Source organism: Aethina tumida, chromosome 2 (assembly GCF_024364675.1).
Source record: "Aethina tumida isolate Nest 87 chromosome 2, icAetTumi1.1, whole genome shotgun sequence".
Lineage (NCBI taxonomy): Eukaryota > Metazoa > Arthropoda > Insecta > Coleoptera > Nitidulidae > Aethina > Aethina tumida.
Genome location: NC_065436.1, coordinates 18,982,577 through 19,001,598, shown reverse-complemented (window position 1 = coordinate 19,001,598; position 19,022 = coordinate 18,982,577). Strand labels below are relative to the sequence as shown.

The window sequence follows — 19,022 nt, the reverse complement described above, 5'->3', positions numbered from 1 at the left end:
CGATCACCGTACACAGTCGATATTACGTGAACGGCGCAGTAAAACCAAATAAATCCCCAATAAAAATGCTAAATAGCTTTCATTAAGTGAATTAGACAGTGCCCGAGCGTGTGTACTGCAAGACGCGTAGGACAAAAAGAGAATCCAAAATATGTGGGCTACACGATTCCCGGAGCAGATACGTCTTGTATCTGATAAGGGAAAGCATAGAGGTCGCATCGGAACGAGACCCATAATTCTACAAATGTACAAGATAAAAATGACACTGGCACATGGGCGGCTTTTACACGGGAAAAAGGGATAAAAACAAACAAACCTTCGTTGCGAACAGCATCTGGTCCTGGTTTGGGTCTTTGCATGTAACGGAGAGGTGTAAATGCAATTAGCATCGGTTATTTGATATGTTCTCAAATATAAAAAGCAACACAAACATAAAATATAGTTTTGAAAATAATTTAAACAACTTAATCAGTTTGTTTAATTCTTATTTTTAGCTTTTTAGATGAAGTTCTCCCACACTTTCACATTAAAAACTTACAAGATGTAATGAAACTAAATGTACTGGAGAAAATAATCTATTACAACATGTGTTTACGTTAGAAAACCTGATTAAACATGAAATGTGAGTTGTAATTATCCTCACATGCATTGTTCCAACTTTTATATTCTTACACACGTTCCAATTAGTTTAATTAAGTAATAACAAGAAAATCTATCAAGAAATATTACATTTATCAATTTTAATTTTATAAAACTGTAAAAAATCAAATCAAATATTTATTTGAAGTAAAAAATGCACTTTTCTATTATTTTCATTTTTTATCTTAAATCTATTGGGTCAGATCTACGAAAATGAAATGTCATAAATTTTTTTGTTGTAAATATTAAGCTCGTTTCTGTTTGAAAATCTACATATTTAAGTACTAAAAAAATAATAAAACGATATAAATTGAACAATAAACATTTACCATATCCAGCCCATTTTATGTACTATTTTAAAAAGCCACTAATGATCCACTGAATAAGTTATGCCCAACAATTTAACTTTTTTAAATCGAAACGCCAATCAACAGAAATTGAATTTTGACCTCTAATTGTGACGTTAATAAATAACTGCAATTTTGTCGAACTGAAATGATTTTGAAGTTATAGCAATTAACGTAAAATTAAATCAACCAGGCCATTTAAAAAGGGCAAAAATAGTCCCAGTCAAACTTCTATTAACAAGTAATAATGTGTGCTGCATTATTTATTTCGTTAGTGGCAATAATTAAATTTATTTAATATTTATATGCTCATTTCAGACTGTGCTTCATTGGGCAGCGAAACACGGCAACGAGAACATAATTAAAGAGTTCGCCGGCAATTACCAACTAGATGTCAACGCCAAAACCGTAAGTATATTGATTGATTTATGCACTTCAGTCTCAATTTAAACGTAATCAATTTAATCTGAGCCATAAATTAGTTTTTTATGATCATATTCAGCCATATTCGTTCAATAATGCTATTTTAGTCCATTAATTCATTAAATGTTTGTTTCCGGTTTGGCCGATATTCCAGAATGGGGTAAGTAGATGTATCTAATTTTATACGCTCCAGATTAGTCCTTAATTAACGACCTTAATATTGTTTATGTGCCAATTGGATCACATCTCAATTTAGACTAATTCTAATATATTAAAAATAAAGCTTCTGTTTGTGACTTTTTGGGTCACAGAGGCCATGGTGTTTTTTCTATAAACATAAATCATGAACATCGTCGGCCCATCTCCAGCTTTGATGATGAGAAAAACTAACCTACGCCACAAGAGACAAAATATTTATGTTCGCCGTCGCATTCCGCCGTCTTGTTTCTGGAAGGGTTGCGTTCCTTCGCCGCCGGTGCACACAAAATGACGATAAAAAAATATAAAAAGGACAAAACGGCCACTAATACGTCGGCGACATCACAGTTATATAAATGTTAATGTCATAAACAAGCGTTATCTGGCTATATTAAAGTGAATCTCGACCGTGACACACGGTCACATTTGATTTACTGGACGGGTAGACGCACAACGGGGTACCAGGAATAAAAACTTTACGTCGGTGGAAGATTTACTGCGGTTTGCTAATTAGTATTTTACGGACGCCGTAAAACAAAACCAGTACCAGCTGTTTTGGTTTAGGTGGTTAAAGTCTTTTTTAACCGTTAGTTTACTCTGCTAAATTTCGATGGTGGTTAAAGAATCAGTTCGTAGTGACAAAAATGAACAGTAACAATAATCAGTATAATTATCTACTATTACATTATTATTTTTTAAGGTACGATTTGGTTCCTTTAAATAACTAGCTGCCTAAAAAAGGTTTATCTGCCGATCATCGTTTCAACGAAGAGCAGATGATATTCGAGGCATGCGACAAGCCACCCGGGTTATTACAGCCCCTGTCACAACCTCGGCTACCGAATTTACCGGGAACCGTCCCTTTCCGGTTAACTTTTATAAAAATCTTTGATGGAATACCGTTGCGTGGAACAATTTTATATGTCAAGAATTCGGAATATTCTCGTGTCTAGGATGGTGTTTTCGTTGTCTCACGGTTGATTATGACGTTACGTTGGCAGTTAACTCTGTGTGGTAACTCAATTAGTTGTGAGTTGAGCAGTTTTATGGGTACAAATTGTTTGTAATTCCAAGTAGATGGGACTGAATTTACTGGAAGGTTTGGGTGAAATTTCTTTATTACGGATTGCCGACGACATGCCAGGAACAAGAAAAAATCCAACCTTATATTTCATTAATTTTAATCTTGATCAATTAATAATAATAATTTATTTATTAATTGTTCTGTTTTTCAAATAGGGTTACACACCTCTACATATTGCAGCTCAGTTTGGTCATGAATCAGTCTACCAGTTACTGAAACAAACCTATGGTAAGTCATTACCATTAATTAAAACCCAAAATATTCCTATAAAGGAAAATGAAAAAGTGTACGAATTTTGGAATGTCCACTTTAGTAGATACATTTTTGTTATTTTCCTTTAGGAGCAAATGATTCCATCAGAGACTACAGCGGAAGAACTCCGGAGTATTACAAAAAGAAGGAGAATCCCAACAAAGGCAACAATTACGTGCGCAGTAAGTATACGGAAATGGGGAAACATACCAAAAAGGCAAAGTCTGGTCTATTCCCATCCACCGGACATTATTTGATACGCTGAGCTTCTTTCTACTTTCTTCGCTCAACTGGCTGGTTTCTTCGCTTCCACACATTCGCCAACAATTATATACTTAAGCAGGAGTGTTTTATTTGGACACTGTTAGTTGTATTGGTGCTAGTTTAGAGTGGGTTTTATTTTTTACTATTTTTTGGTAGCGTTTTATTTATGAAAAGTCATTATTTTAGTTTGTAAGTGTAGGAAAAATGTTCTGAGGGAATTAGTATTACATACAGGGATGGATACTTAAGATGGAAAAGTCCCTGTATCTTTTTCATGTGTAACTAAATTTTTATAAATGATAATTTTTATGAAAAAAATAATATTGAATTTTTCAATCTGTAAAATATTCTTTATTTAATAAGTTTGTAGCTGAAGTAAAATTTCTATGATGAATTTTTTTTTGCAATTGAAGAATTAACTTATTATTTTCATAAAAATTACCTTATATTATTTTAAAAATGTTTTCGTAGATGATAGAGTCTATTTTTTTGAAAATAAAATCAAGTTATTGAAGAAAATTAATACAGTGTCTCCATCTTAAATATAACACGCATGCTTGGCATGAAATTACTGCATGTTTTTTTTTTTAAATAATTTTACACCTATGGATTTTTAGCATGACTGTACTAACACGTAAACAATTGAGGGAACAAGTTACAGTATTACACAAATTTCATGAAAAGAAGAACAATTATTCGTAGTAATTTATTCATTCACTCACTTGTACTTTCAATTCCTTACTTTTCATGTTCCTTCTTAGTTATAACTTCATGTACAAATATCATTTTCATAGTCTTAGAATGTATTATTTATTTTATTATTATTATTGATTATTGCGAACTTCAAATAAATTATTTTTTAATAAATCTTGTTTTCTTAACCTTTTCCAGAAAAGAGCCGGAAGAAGCAGTCAGGTAAACTAAAGCTACATTAAGCTTTGCATGCTTTATTTGTCTTGTGATTAATTTTATGTATTATTTCTTTATTTTAATGTTGCAGAAAAAGATTTAGGATTTTTGAGAATAGGCTCTCTGAATGTTCGCGTGAAGAAAACAACTGAAGCTTTCAGCAACTTCCTTGGGGTTGGCAGCGGAGCCATTCAACCCATGGAAACGATGAATGAGAAAGTGCACAAGGGATGGGGATCAGCTGACAATGTCACAAGGGTGAATATTTTTGCCGTTCATTCATTTTCTTTTTTATTTAAATATTTTTAATCTAGGATAATGTTATGGGGGCACCCAAGGGCTATGCCACCAAAAAGAAGTCCAAACGTCCCAACGAGTCTGGAATGAGTAGCACGCCAACTACGCCGAAAACTCCCAATAAAAATATGAAACATTTCGCAAACGACTCGGACTCAGACACGGCAGCAGGATTTGATTCTAATTGGAAAAATTAATTCAACTCTTTTAATTATTTTTTTAAATAGGTATTGTTAAATACATACTTAGGTATGTATTGTTTGTCAATTATACGTAATATTGTTTCCATTAGTTTTTAGTCATTTTTTTTATAATTGTATTGTGAATCTCACTCTCGTTAGATGAAGGTTGTGACAGTTTATTATAATGCATAGGGCTCAGTTACTTATTGAATTATACTTAAATTTTGATATTGTTTTACCGTATGTATCTCATTCATCAATTTGTACATCACAATTTTGAGATTTATTTTATGTTATTTATGCTATTTATTATGTATGTAGTTGCCTTGTTTTTAAATGAATTTATTGAGAGGTTTTATGTTTCAAATTGTAGCTATGTTCTATTTTGGTAAATAAACTACTAAATATATTTTTATTAGCATCAATTACGTGTTTTATATATTTATTACCAGATCACTACTAATTCCTATTTTATTTTCAAAGTTTACTGGTGAGGAACCTTTAAAATACCCCATGCCGTGTGGCGCCATCTCAACTCCAAATTTTAAAACTTACACATTTTCATAAGAGAACCCTACTATAAATAATTTAAATATTTAGTGTTTGCATTACGCAAATATATAATTTAAAAACATAATTAGTTTAATGAATCCATAACTCGATAATATTAATATATTAATTTTATTCCAACTAAAGTTTAACTAAAAAGCGACTGTTATGTTGTGTCGGTTTCTTTTCGTAGGTAAATTGATTTAGCTTTATGCCACAAGATGACTCCTTATATATTTTCCGCCCCATATATAAAATATTCATTTTTTTTATTTACAAAGCTTTAAAAAATATGTCAATGCCAAATCTCCACTTTTATAATTTCTAATGGAAACTACTCTTTTTTATTTAAAATATTGAAAAAACATATATGTAACATATCTTAAAAAATATCTTTTGAAATATATTATTATTAGAAGAATTTGTTGATACATTATTAACAGTAGTAATTTTAAATAATTTAATAATTTGTATTTGGTAGAACATGTTTTTAAATGACATTTTTAAATATTTACCCAAATTATAATAATACATTAATATTAATTTATACATACTTTAGTAATTTGAACAAATTATTATTATAAAAAAATTAATATTAATTTTATTAAACTATTTATTTAAATAAGTGATGATGGGACACATAATTCTATATAGTACTTAAAGTTAATTTAATCGTTTCTTAATGTGTAAAAGAATATAACATAATCTTAGATCTATCTATTAAATATTTCGGATTGTTTTTTAAACTATCCTACAAGTTAATACTCAAGTTTTAAGCGTTTTCGGACTTAATCTACCAATGTCGTAATATATTTATATATTTGTATTATTACTTAGAAAAATTCAATCAAAAAGGATGAAAGAAACAATTATGCATAACCACATAAATAAATGCATGAGAAAAAGAAATTTTCTAAAACCGTTTTTGAAATTTCCTTTGACGTGTATTTTTATAAATGGATGTTTGTAATCTAATTATGACACATTTACATCCATCATTCATCATTTCCAAAACAGTGATGTACTTTGGTTAGGATGAATCCTAGGTAAACTGAGAACTGAAGTCACCTCGTTGCGCTAAAAATAGTTTACGGCACGTGCAATAACTTTTAAAACCGCCACACAAATCTCCAATAAATCATTCATTTAATGCAACAGCTGCTCGACTATCAAACCTATGAGGTAAGTGTAAATCTCGCCACTGAACTTTATTGCACTAGTCATAAAGCTGCTTCCATGGATTCAATTAAATGGGATTGAGAAGTGAAATTAATTCGTATAAGTGAAATATTAAACATTTTTAATGAGCTGGCATGTATTGTTGGTTTTTTGTTCTCATTCACTTCAGCCCAACGTTAATTGGGTAAGGTTTCAGTAAAACTTTTACCTCGCCCATTTTATGATTATATTACAAAAATCTACCAGTAGATTTACATTTGCACCTGTTCTTCTCGTAAAAATACCGGACCTCCACACACTCCAGTCAATAATGGACCAGTTGCCCGGCATATACATTTAATTTTTTTAACTGCCTCTAAGACAAAACGTGTGGCAACTGCCTTTAAGCGAGCCCTGAGTAATTTTTGTCGCGTAAAAATCCAAGTTAACCGGCAGCTGAGACACCGCAGTTCGTTCTCCATTTTCAATTATCGCAATGAAGGGTACAATTGGGTGGAACGATTTTTAACTGCTGGACACGGCCAGACCGCCACGAATGCTCTTGCGAACACGAGCCACGTATTATTTATCCATCCAATAATTTACCGAACTGATATTTACCTTCTGAGGAACTACGAGAGGACTAAGCCTGAAAAATTGTAGCCTTTTTTCTAACAACAACCGTTACTGAAAGTTCCAATAAAACGTAAACAAGTGTTGTGTACACCAATCGACTCAACAAAAACGACCACCACTGCGATACCGAATGCCCAAAAAAGCATTATTATTTTTATATTTCTCTACTCAGCTGGGCAATCCGGGGTGTCTATTTTTTTTCTATACGTGTACACAGACCAGCGCAGACAAGTCTAATAAATTTAGGACACCTCGGATACGTGCAAGTGTCTGTTGTTGCACACATGTTTCACATGTGACACCGCTTCGACGTTGCTCTGTCTATCGGTACGACACGTCGGTGTTGGGGCACGATTTTTGGGGGGCATCAAGGTGTTTTATTCGAAAATAAAACGGAAATGCCAACTAACCGTCGTAATGCGCGAAATAAGAGTAAGAGTTTTTGCGATGTCCCGTAGGGAAGAGAAAGAATATAAATTTAGAACGATATAAATAAGTCGTGCACCTTTAAAGAAATTGTAAACTAAAACCTGAGCTATGTAAGTTTTTGTTTACAGTAAAAATTTCCCGGAAATGACACACACAAATATACTTTTAAATTTAAAATAGTTTTAGAAATAACATCTATATGATCAATCACTGCTTTTTCCTTAACTATATGTTACGTACAACAAAAAAGATGACTTTTCTATCCACATTTAGGAAAAATTGTATTGCCTTCAGATATGTCTTCATTAACTATTTGTTATGTAAAACAAAAAATATGAATTTTCTATCTACATTCAGGAAAAATTGTATTGCCTTTCAGATATGTCTTCCTTAACTATATGTTACGTACAACAAAAAGATGATTTTTCTATGGACATTTAGGAAAAATTGTATTGCCTTCAGATATGTCTTCCTTAACTATTTGTTATGTAAAACAAAAAATATGAATTTTCTATCTACATTCAGGAAAAATTGTATTGCCTTTCAGATATGTCTTCCTTAACTATATGTTACGTACAACAAAAAAGAAGAATTTTCTATGGACATTTAGGAAAAATTGTATTGCCTTCAGATATGTCTTCCTTAACTATTTGTTATGTAAAACAAAAAAGATGAATTTTCTATCTACATTCAGGAAAAATTGTATTGCCTTCTGATATGTCTTCCTTAACTATATGTTACGTACAACAAAAAAGATGACTTTTCTATCCACATTTAGGAAAAATTGTATTGCCTTCAGATATGTCTTAATTAACTATTTGTTATGTTAAACAAAAAATATGAATTTTTTATCTACATTCAGGAAAAATTGTATTGCCTTCAGATATGTCTTCCTTAACTATTTGTTATGTAAAACAAAAAAGATGAATTTTCCATCTACATTCAGGAAAAATTGTATTGCCTTCAGATATGTCTTCCTTAACTATTTGTTATGTAAAATAAAAAAGATGAATTTTCTATCTACATTCAGGAAAAATTGTATTGCCTTCAGATATGTCTTCCTTAACTATATGTTACGTACAATAAAAAAGATGAATTTTCTATCCACATTTAGGAAAAATTGTATTGCCTTCAGGTATGTCTTCCTTAACTATATGTTACGTACAATAAAAAAGATGAATTTTCTATCCACATTTAGGAAAAATTGTATTGCCTTCAGATATGTCTTCCTTAACTATTTGTTATGTAAAATAAAAAAGATGAATTTTCTATCTACATTCAGGAAAAATTGTATTGCCTTCAGATATGTCTTCCTTAACTATTTGTTATGTAAAACAAAAAAGATGAATTTTCTATCTACATTCAGGAAAAATTGTATTGCCTTCAGATATGTCTTCCTTAACTATATGTTACGTACAATAAAAAAGATGAATTTTCTATCCACATTTAGGAAAAATTGTATTGCCTTCAGATATGTCTTCCTTAACTATTTGTTATGTAAAATAAAAAAGATGAATTTTCTATCTACATTCTGGAAAAATTGTATTGCCTTCAGATATGTCTTCCTTAACTATATGTTACGTACAACAAAAAAGAAGAATTTTCTATGGACATTTAGGAAAAATTGTATTGCCTTCAGATATGTCTTCCTTAACTATTTGTTATGTAAAACAAAAAAGATGAATTTTCTATCTACATTCAGGAAAAATTGTATTGCCTTCTGATATGTCTTCCTTAACTTTATGTTACGTACAACAAAAAAGATGAATTTTCTATCCACATTTAGGAAAAATTGTATTGCCTTCAGATATGTCTTCATTAACTATTTGTTATGTTAAACAAAAAATATGAATTTTTTATCTACATTCAGGAAAAATTGTATTGCCTTTAGATATGTCTTCCTTAACTATTTGTTATGTAAAACAAAAAAGATGAATTTTCTATCTACATTCAGGAAAAATTGTGTTGCTTCAGATATGTCCTTAACTATTTGTTATGTAAAACAAAAAAGATGAATTTTCTATCTACATTCAGGAAAAACTGTATTGCCTTCAGATATGTCTTCCTTAACTATATGTTACGTACAACAAAAAAGATGAATTTTCTATCCATATTTAGGAAAAATTGTATTGCCTTCAGATATGTCTTCCTTAACTATTTGTTATGTAAAATAAAAAAGATGAATTTTCTATCTATATTCAGGAAAAATTGTATTGCCTTCAGATATGTCTTCCTTAACTATTTGTTATGTAAAACAAAAAAGATGAATTTTCTATCTACATTCAGGAAAAATTGTATTGCCTTCAGATATGTCTTCCTTAACTATATGTTACGTACAACAAAAAACATGAATTTTCTATCCACATTTAGGAAAAATTGTATTGCCTTCAGATATGTCTTCCTTAACTATTTGTTATGTAAAATAAAAAAGATGAATTTTCTATCTATATTCAGGAAAAATTGTATTGCCTTCAGATATGTCTTCCTTAACTATTTGTTATGTAAAACAAAAAAGATGAATTTTCTATCTACATTCAGGAAAAATTGTATTGCCTTCAGATATGTCTTCCTTAACTATATGTTACGTACAACAAAAAAGATGAATTTTCTATCCACATTTAGGAAAAATTGTATTGCCTTCAGATATGTCTTCCTTAACTATTTGTTATGTAAAATAAAAAAGATGAATTTTCTATCTACATTCAGGAAAAATTGTATTGCCTTCAGATATGTCTTCCTTAACTATATGTTACGTACAATAAAAAAGATGAATTTTCTATCCACATTTAGGAAAAATTGTATTGCCTTCAGATATGTCTTCCTTAACTATATGTTACGTACAATAAAAAAGATGAATTTTCTATTCACATTTAGGAAAAATTGTATTGCCTTCAGATATGTCTTCCTTAACTATTTGTTATGTAAAATAAAAAAGATGAATTTTCTATCTACATTCAGGAAAAATTGTATTGCCTTCAGATATGTCTTCCTTAACTATTTGTTATGTACAACAAAAAAGATGAATTTTCTATCTACATTCAGGAAAAATTGTATTGCCTTCAGATATGTCTTCCTTAACTATATGTTACGTACAATAAAAAAGATGAATTTTCTATCCACATTTAGGAAAAATTGTATTGCCTTCAGATATGTCTTCCTTAACTATTTGTTATGTAAAATAAAAAAGATGAATTTTCTATCTACATTCTGGAAAAATTGTATTGCCTTCAGATATGTCTTCCTTAACTATATGTTACGTACAATAAAAAAGATGAATTTTCTATCCACATTTAGGAAAAATTGTATTGCCTTCAGATATGTCTTCCTTAACTATATGTTACGTACAACAAAAAAGAAGAATTTTCTATGGACATTTAGGAAAAATTGTATTGCCTTCAGATATGTCTTCCTTAACTATTTGTTATGTAAAACAAAAAATATGAATTTTTTATCTACATTCAGGAAAAATTGTATTGCCTTTAGATATGTCTTCCTTAACTATTTGTTATGTAAAACAAAAAAGATGAATTTTCTATCTACATTCAGGAAAAATTGTGTTGCTTCAGATATGTCCTTAACTATTTGTTATGTAAAACAAAAAAGATGAATTTTCTATCTACATTCAGGAAAAATTGTATTGCCTTCAGATATGTCTTCCTTAACTATATGTTACGTACAACAAAAAACATGAATTTTCTATCCACATTTAGGAAAAATTGTATTGCCTTCAGATATGTCTTCATTAACTATTTGTTATGTTAAACAAAAAATATGAATTTTTTATCTACATTCAGGAAAAATTGTATTGCCTTTAGATATGTCTTCCTTAACTATTTGTTATGTAAAACAAAAAAGATGAATTTTCTATCTACATTCAGGAAAAATTGTGTTGCTTCAGATATGTCCTTAACTATTTGTTATGTAAAACAAAAAAGATGAATTTTCTATCTACATTCAGGAAAAACTGTATTGCCTTCAGATATGTCTTCCTTAACTATATGTTACGTACAACAAAAAACATGAATTTTCTATCCACATTTAGGAAAAATTGTATTGCCTTCAGATATGTCTTCCTTAACTATTTGTTATGTAAAATAAAAAAGATGAATTTTCTATCTATATTCAGGAAAAATTGTATTGCCTTCAGATATGTCTTCCTTAACTATTTGTTATGTAAAACAAAAAAGATGAATTTTCTATCTACATTCAGGAAAAATTGTATTGCCTTCAGATATGTCTTCCTTAACTATATGTTACGTACAACAAAAAAGATGAATTTTCTATCCACATTTAGGAAAAATTGTATTGCCTTCAGATATGTCTTCCTTAACTATTTGTTATGTAAAATAAAAAAGATGAATTTTCTATCTACATTCAGGAAAAATTGTATTGCCTTCAGATATGTCTTCCTTAACTATATGTTACGTACAACAAAAAAGAAGAATTTTCTATGGACATTTAGGAAAAATTGTATTGCCTTCAGATATGACTTCCTTAACTATTTGTTATGTAAAACAAAAAAGATGAATTTTCTATCTACATTCAGGAAAAATTGTATTGCCTTCTGATATGTCTTCCTTAACTATATGTTACGTACAACAAAAAAGATGAATTTTCTATCCACATTTAGGAAAAATTGTATTGCCTTCAGATATGTCTTCATTAACTATTTGTTATGTTAAACAAAAAATATGAATTTTTTATCTACATTCAGGAAAAATTGTATTGCCTTCAGATATGTCTTCCTTAACTATTTGTTATGTAAAACAAAAAAGATGAATTTTCTATCTACATTCAGGAAAAATTGTAATGCCTTCAGATATGTCTTCCTTAACTATTTGTTATGTAAAACAAAAAAGATGAATTTTCTATCTACATTCAGGAAAAATTGTATTGCCTTCAGATATGTCTTCCGTAACTATTTGTTACGTACAACAAAAAAGATGAATTTTCCATCTACATTCAGGAAAAACATTGCCTTGCTTAATGGCCTCATTGAAAGCAATAGAACATTAGTTCTTATCAACTTATTGACATTTTTGACAATGTGCTGGATTATGGGTTAGAATGCTAAAAAATAATCCTATCGATTTGAAATTTGGGAGACAAATTAAGGGCTAAAAAACGTAGCATTTGAGATTTCACCTGAATATTTATATTAAATAATGGATTTTTTAGAATGTACTAAATTTTTATATGTGGCACTACCTTTGGCACCGTAATTTTGATATTGTACCATTATAGAGTAAATTTTTATGGGAGGTACGCATTGTGCATATAAATACTTAAAAAACATAATGGGATTTTTACATCTATTTCACAATAGAGACTTTAACAAATATTTTATATTGGTAATTATTAAATGAAATAATTAAAATAATATAAATTTTCTCTATATTTTTATTAATGGATTAAAACTTATTCTAATAAAATTATACTAACATTAATGTAGTGATTATTAAAATATTTAATTAAATATACGATTTTGATGTTATGGGCTTTCTCGCCCATCGAGCCACTCTACCACATGGACCGTTTAGTGACATCACTCAACCACACACCGTACCATTTTTTACGCACTTGTCGTTGACTCTTTGTATACGACACACATGTTATGATTCCATATTTCTGTAAAACACACGGGTCCCGTAAAAAAAAACTGGTAGAAAAAACTAGGTAACAAATTAGTTATCGACTACCTCCCCTGCTAACTTTTTGACAATAACTCTGTCGTGTTCTGGTTTAAGTATGCTTTATGCCTTTTTAAGTAGGTGGTAATATTTCCCCATTATCGCCTCGTAACGTTCGTAAACGATTTTGGTAAATAAACAGAGGAGAGTTGGACATTCACTGCTCTTTGTTCCTAGCAATAAACATCATAATAATTAGTAGAACTGACAATTTAAATAAACAAGCAGAAAGTACGCGAAAAAATGTTTGTTATTTATTAAGTTTAGGTTTACACCTAACAATCATTGTTTTAAACAGTTTCCTTTGATTTAGACAAAATAAAAATAATGAATGAACGTTTTTATCAACACGTTCGTCATACAAATGACCCGAAGAGGGTGTCTTGTTTACATTATAAAACGGTGTCAGCAGATCGTCTCCACCGAACACAAAGCACCGGCGACTGCATCACTTCCTCTCCATATGCAAGTGTACACCGGAGGAAGACAACAATAAACTCGGTATCGGAAAAGGGAACTTGTTGAACCCCTTCCTGTATACGCCACGTGGTGAAAACAGACTTTAACCACGTGCTGCGGTGCTCCCTTTGCTTATTTTAGCACCTGAAATTAGTCTAAAAATACGCGCCCCGTTAATTGCTTCTGTCTTTCGATCGCTCATGTGGTGGGTGATCTTTTTATTTCGAATTATTTCGGCAGTGAAATTTTGGCGTGCGCCTTTATTATTGTCGAGGAAACGGATGTCAATTAAAGGCATCTGGATTGTTTTAATGGGGCTCAACTCTTTCGGGGCGACGGCACCGCTTTAACAGGAAGTTTGACAGATTGTTGTTAAACAGGTAGATGAAATTCAATCCCTAGATGGGAACATGAAATGATTCACCGAAATGATAACATAAAAGTCTCCAATTTTAATGAAGGGATACTCGAAACGTTTCTGGATTCAGATGGATCCCCAAAAACCACACGTTTTTTGCACGACGTGATAAACCGCAGGAAATATTCCGAGGACGGAAACACACGGTCCGGGTAAGGAGATGTATTGCGAAAGGGCGGCAGCACGTTGAAATATCGTTCTATTTACGGATTAAAAGTACGTGTATCGGCGGCAAAGGCTCCAGAAAAGCAAGATGTGTTGCGTCTGCGAATGCAGTACACGTGTGGCGGCCGGATTGGCGCGTGGCACACCATAAAACAGCCGCATGCGAAATGTTATTGCCTCGAACATGTTCAACCTATAGGCCATGGGCTATGTGTGTTCTATTAAAAGAAATTCAATCACAAACGCAATATAGAGTAATGGACCAATCAAAAGCTTTCATAACCAGCTGAAGAATCAAAATTCCAATACTTGCTAGAGTTGTTAACAATAAAAAAACTCTTCTATAGTTGCCATTGTTCAAATACTTTACAATACTTGTACCACTGAATATGAAAACAAAAATAAACATCACATGCATGGTTTACTGCACTTCCTTATAATTTCTTGACGTAACTAATGGAACATTAATGCACAAGGGAACAAATGTAAACAATCTACAAATATCAATTTCCTGCAATTTTAATGAAAAAACAAAAACTTTAAAAGCCATTGATGACTAGAAATATATAAATATCTCAGTGGAAAGCTATTAACACCCAACAGTGTTTGTGTCTTAAGAATGGATTCTGTAATACCTAATTTTAGTTCGTTTTAGATCATAATTGCATACATTTAGTGTGTTATTTATGCAAATTCTCTAGCTTTAAAGATTCCTATGTTTAAACAACTATATTTATAATAAAATTTCCGTTTAACTTTAGTTTGAACAACTGACAACTTGGGAGACATCCAGTGTGGTCAAAATACAAAATATCTTCAATATCTATGAACTTGTAATAAATATTGTGGGTTGGTTGTTAATCAAAATTTAAAATAAATGAGACAAATTTCGTTGTCAATAAAAAATTTATGTAAAATAAACGATATACACAAGAAAATATTCCTGCTCTCAGGACAAGAATCTCGGATTCAGAACTAGCCATAACCACTGCAGTCGCCGTCTATTTTGGTAACGGGAACCCTCCGCCAGAAATATCTCCCCGATAAAATAGAAAATAGATTAATAAACACGGGAGCCGACACACACTGCACGGGAGAGCAGAAAACGGCATCAGCAACAACTTTTTGACGGTGAAGACACTTGCAGGAGAGTGCTACGGGTTCATTGTCACGTCAGTGCCAGGCCGCGGCCTTACGTTATTTCTGGATAACTGGCATGTTTTCTGGTTTGTTGAAACATTGGTAAATTTAAATTATTTAGACTAGAATTCATTAGTTTAGCTGAAAATTGGATGTTTCAATTTTGGTTAAAATGTCAAATACCTACACAAATTCTGAATGGAATTTATTAGTTTTAAAGGTGTGTTGATGAAGATAAACTCTGAAAAAGGAATGAATGAATAAAAAGCTTCTTAGGTACTTTAAGGAATAAAGAAAAAAATATGAAAAGCTTTGAGCTTCTCAGAAAGTAGGAGACTTTCTTGAAGATTCTCGAAACTGTTGTAAACAAATAATTTCCATATAAACTTAATTAATTATAAATTTCTAGACTTTGAGTTACGTCAGTAAATAAATATCTATCTATATTTATACTTCTGAAAAACATAAAGAGGAATAAAAGACTCGAATCTCGATGTATTAATAAAAATTTTTATAGATAAATTTTATACAATGTCTACACATATTACGATAGAAAAGTATTCACCCAAATAACACGTATTATTTCCCTGTTGAGAAAATTCCCTGGCCGCTCAGGCTCCTGCATCCGAAACCTACGTAGCAGGCGACCAGTATCGTGTACAGATAGCCAAGCGATGTCGAACCGCCTTTTACGGTTTTCACGCTCTCTATCGCCCCAAACAGTCCGAGGAGCAGGTGATGGGTTGCGCGGTGCCGCTTGAAAGATGCCGCCCAAATTTTCGACGCCAATCGTCGATAAAAACGCACAATAGGCGACGCGATGCCGTTAGACAGCCTCCGTCCCCTTCGCCTCTGAAACTCTATACGATCCTGATTTCACGTTTGTCAACTGTTGCGTACGTAAAAATATTCGATTGTTGGTATATTGTTAGGTGTATTTCTAGATTTTTTGTTTCTTTAATACTCTTGTCTATATTGAAAGGAAGTTAATAAAACAACAAAAATTTCAAAAAATTGTATTATTGTATCAAATGGTATATACAGTATTGGCAGAAAGTACAGCAACTTTAAAAATATATAAATTCCTACCCCCTAAATTCATCATTTTATTAAAAGAACAATTCTTTTTAATTTAAATTAATTTAAACACAGTCTTCATAAGTAAAGCAACCAAATCCTATATTCAATACAATTGATTTTATAACTTATTTCTGTCCCCGACATCGTTCCTTAAAGCTAAAAATGCCTTGAAATGTCCATTTAACGATACAAATTAAAACAACTTGTAGAAAAGTTCCAAAATGATGAAAAACAGAGTAAAATTGCAATAGATTTAAATTTAAACAAGTCGATCATTTTAAGGACGATTTCCAATTTTAACAAAAGGAAGGAGTTCCAAAAGAGATAGAAAACAAAAACAACTGTTGTTCGCGACACTTTTATCAGCGCATGCCACATAAATCAAAAAATAAACGAACTCAGTATGTTGGTGAGTACCATAAAATGAAGACTAAAATGAGCTAGTCTCTATGGTAGAAAACCAACAAAGAAGCCCTTCATTTCTGCGAATTATAGAGCAGCGAAATTACTATTTGCAAGAGAATATGTGAACTGGACAAATGGGCAATGGAAAACAATTTTGTTTACCAATAAAATTCGGCTTCAGTTATTCAAATCTGATGTTATTTTATAAGTGAGAGGACCAATTAATGAAAAGTATAATCCCAAGTACACTAAACCCACTGTGAAGCATGGTGGAGGAGACGTTATGGTTTGGTATGTTTTTCTGGGTTTATCATGGGCCCACTAGTTAAGTTAGACGGGATAATGGATCGTTTTGTTTATCGTGATATTCTCTAGAATCATATGCTTTCATTTGACGAAGGTAACATCAGTTTAAGGTGAATCTTCCAGCACCACAACGATCCGAAACATACGTCGTTTGAATGGTTCGTTTCTCAAAGAGTACGTGTCATGCCTTGGCCAGCACAAAACCCAGACCTCAATCTAATGGAAAAAGACTGTCAAATATGAAAGAACTCTACGAAAAAGTTCCAAATCACTCGAAAGAAATTTCTAACGATTATATAGAAAAGCTACCAAAATTAATGAAGAAAAGGTGTTTAGAAGTTATTAAAAATAATGAATATACTATTAAATACTAAATAAAAGAAGGATTAATGTTCGAAAAGTTGTTTTATTTTAAAGTTGCTCTACTTTTGACCCTTGAATATTTTTCAAATATTAATAAATACCTAACTAAATACATTAATAAACCATGATATTGATGTATTGTTTTTATTAAACTTACTCCATGACTGACAATAATATGGATATTTAAAAGTACACTTTTATCAAGACAAATGAAAATTTCTAAAGTTGCTCTACATATGAGCGATAGTGTATGTAAATCTAATATAATTTACACCAATTATAAATGGGTCCTCTCCTTCAAATAGATGAAGCAGGCTTTTAAAGGAAAAAATTAATGTTATGAACTGACTATATCAATTTTCCGACTTAAACACCATTGAAAACTTATGAGAGATAGTGAAAAATAAAATAAGTCACAAAAAGTTAATTATAATAAGGGGAATTTTGCAATATATTAGTGTAGAATTAATTAAAATACTTACAAATTATTTGTACTAATAAAACTTTAGATAGCATAAGTTGTTCCACTTTTTGCCAGCCCAAAGCAAATAATCTCTTTTTTTATTGTTTAAGTATGTAATTGTTAAATTTATAAAGGGAAGTTAATTTTTAATATATATTATATATAGTTTATTAAGATAAACTTGTATATCATTGATCCTTTAAACATTTTAAAATCCTACGTAATATATGATAAAAACTTTATTCTTTTAAAATATTGATGTGATTTCATCATAAAATCATTAGTTTCATTAGTCATCCTCTTCTAAAAATAAATTTTTCTTAAACTTAATGATTCTTTGTTTGTTTAACGACGTGAGTCTGGATGATGGGGGATGAGCAACCAGGTGCAAAGGTCGTGCCTTGCCCGCACAAACAGACATAAATCAGATATTGGCCATTAGGGAAGAATGCGGACTAATCGGGGTCGCAAACCGGTGGCAAAGGTGCTCAACCCCGGTTACGGGAAGTCATTGGGGTTGCTCGGTCTAGACAAATTCTAGACGAATTGGGAGGACGACGAGTGGTGCATTGACACAGGAAGAAGGTGACACATGAGTACCTCCCGACATTCTTTGTCACAAACACAGGCACAATTTGTTTTTTTAATTACAGTATGTAATAACTCCCGTTTAACCATATTAGGTTTCAGAAAATCACTAACATCACAGGTTTTAATCGAATTGAATAATCAACAGATGAAAAACTTTATGTTCATGGAATTATCGCTGCAAAGTCGTTTGTCTATTTCGGTAACCGCCTTCACATCCGTCGTTTCTTTGCCTCTTTCCATGGAACCTGCACTTTCCGATATAATTTTAGACTGAAGGCTTTACGTTTCTTTGTTCTCCAACTGTTTATCAGTCAGATTCGGATTGATTGTTGGCACTGCGGCGAAAGAAAACGAGTAGTTTTATTGGCAGTAAATAGTCGCTCGATAATAAACAGATTGCCGAAAAATCGGTTGGTTGTTTGGAAGAACTTCTTTCTACTAGTAAACATTCAAGTTTTTCCTTTTAGTTTTAGGAAGATGTAAAATCTATTGATATTTTGATGTCTTTTACTTAAATATTTATAACTTGTAGGTATGCTTTAAATTGATTTTATGTTTATTTATTTAATTTTTGA

The 19,022-nt window shown here is 31.2% G+C and overlaps 1 protein-coding gene across 1 annotated transcript; it reads left to right on the top strand.

Moving 5' to 3' along the window:
• Nucleotides 1-272: 272 nt before the first annotated feature.
• LOC109603889 (ankyrin repeat domain-containing protein SOWAHA) lies at nt 273-5,020 on the top strand. The gene is made up of 7 exons (XM_049962742.1): nt 273-359; nt 1,305-1,394; nt 2,847-2,919; nt 3,033-3,125; nt 4,099-4,122; nt 4,208-4,374; nt 4,431-5,020. The coding sequence occupies exons 1-7, from the start codon at nt 273-275 to the stop codon at nt 4,608-4,610; spliced, it is 714 nt and encodes a 237-aa protein (XP_049818699.1). The 3' UTR covers nt 4,611-5,020.
• The last annotated feature ends 14,002 nt before the right edge of the window (nt 5,021-19,022 follow it).